A 1,564-nucleotide genomic window follows, 5' to 3' on the forward strand; every position below is an offset into this window, starting at 1 on the left:
ACCCTACAATATACAACAAGAAAATAACAGTTTTCTACTGGTTTAAAATTGACAGTGACAAACTGTTGTTTAACTGTGGATTTTTCGGGCAGTGTCGGACTCGGACCCGGACCAAGCGGAGGACTTCGAGCGCAGGTTCCGGTGCACGGCGTGCCCTGCGCGCTTCAAGCTGAAGCAGCACTTGCTGGTGCACTTCCGGCTGCACACGGGCGAGAAGCCTTTCAGCTGCCCGCACTGCCCGCGGCGCTTCACGCAGAAGAACGGCCTCGTGATCCACCTGCGCACGCACACCGGCGAGAAGCCCTTCCAGTGCCCCCAGTGTAGCCGACAGTTCGCCCAGAAGACGGTGTTCGAGGCGCACATGAGGATCCACACGGGGGAGCGACCCTTCCCGTGCCGCGTCTGCGGGCAGACCTTCCGGCAGCGGAGCGCCCTCAAAGTGCACGAGGGTCTCCACCGGGCGCAGAGGCAACCCTAACGATCACCTGCAAAGTAGCTCTTAGAGCGCCTGTTAGGTAGGCAACATCTGGTGTGTGGTGCGCGTGTGTACTGCGGGGTTGCCCACCCTGAGTCTCGCAGGCGCCAACCTGAACGAAAAACAGGTGTACTTTCTGGATGATTCCCTAGTTATCAAAATATTGTTTGTGTGAAATATTGAATGGAATTAATTTCACTGTCAATGTTAATAATAATTATAACAAAATGTACTTAAGTTTGACGTTTGACAAACTTAAAGTCTCATTGATGATTGTTCATGCTAAGCTGTTCTTAAGAATATTTATTATTGTTAAAATTATATATTCGTATTATGTAGCCTTGCGTTTTTCAACCTGAACGCCCTTTCCCACTTTTGTTTTACAATTGATATTTATGGGTTTGGTTCGCTGTTGCTGCTCCTACTAATGCTGGTATCTCTGTTCCCTCTAATAAGGCGAGTCCACGTGCTCGGTTAAGGAAGAAGACTTTGGAGATGAGGACGCTTTTACCTCCCAGGCCATAGAGCCGAGCACCGACCCTTTGATGCTCGACGGCGACTGGCTTGAGCCACTCCCCCCCGGGGAGAGTCTCCCTCGAGGGGGTGCTCACTCAAACGAAATGTGTACAATGATTTTTTGATTTTTGATTTTTTTTGATTTTTTTGATTTTTGATTTTGATTTTTCTTTTGATTTTTCAGCCATGAAAAAGACAATAACAGTTACATTTCCAAAATTTTGTGTATTTTCTTGTTTTGCGCCCATTTTTCTCGGTTTTTGGGTCATTAGTTCTCGATTTTTTGGATTTTTATGCAAATTTTTACTTGATTTTATTTTGATTTTTTGATTTTTTTTGATTTTTTAATTGATTTTTTTGGGGCTGTACAATGATTTTTCGAAGTGAGCCCCCCCTCGGTCTCCCTCAGAAACTGCCTCTCCGGCAGCTGGCTGCCCGGTTCCTGGACCCTCAGCAGATGGCCTCTCAGCACACGGCCCCTCGGCAGGAAACCCCTCAGCAGCTCATCCCACAGCAGGCGCAGGGCCTCCGCGTTTGCTCCGTGTGTGGGGCTTCTTACAATTGCACCAGCTC

At 48.1% G+C, this 1,564-nt stretch overlaps 1 protein-coding gene across 1 annotated transcript in view; it reads left to right on the forward strand.

Annotated features, from left to right (window-relative positions):
• LOC113215368 (protein krueppel-like) overlaps positions 1-549 on the forward strand; it is a 4,749-nt gene extending 4,200 nt beyond the window's left edge. Inside the window, exon 2 of the mRNA XM_052274229.1 lies at positions 93-549. Within this exon, the coding sequence (XP_052130189.1) occupies positions 93-478 (386 nt within the window). The 3' untranslated portion in view covers positions 479-549. The remainder of the gene's footprint in view (positions 1-92) is intronic.
• The last annotated feature ends 1,015 nt before the right edge of the window (positions 550-1,564 follow it).

The sequence above is a fragment of the Frankliniella occidentalis genome, unplaced genomic scaffold, assembly GCF_000697945.3.
Source record: "Frankliniella occidentalis isolate FOCC.00 unplaced genomic scaffold, Focc_3.1 Scaffold358, whole genome shotgun sequence".
Lineage (NCBI taxonomy): Eukaryota > Metazoa > Arthropoda > Insecta > Thysanoptera > Thripidae > Frankliniella > Frankliniella occidentalis.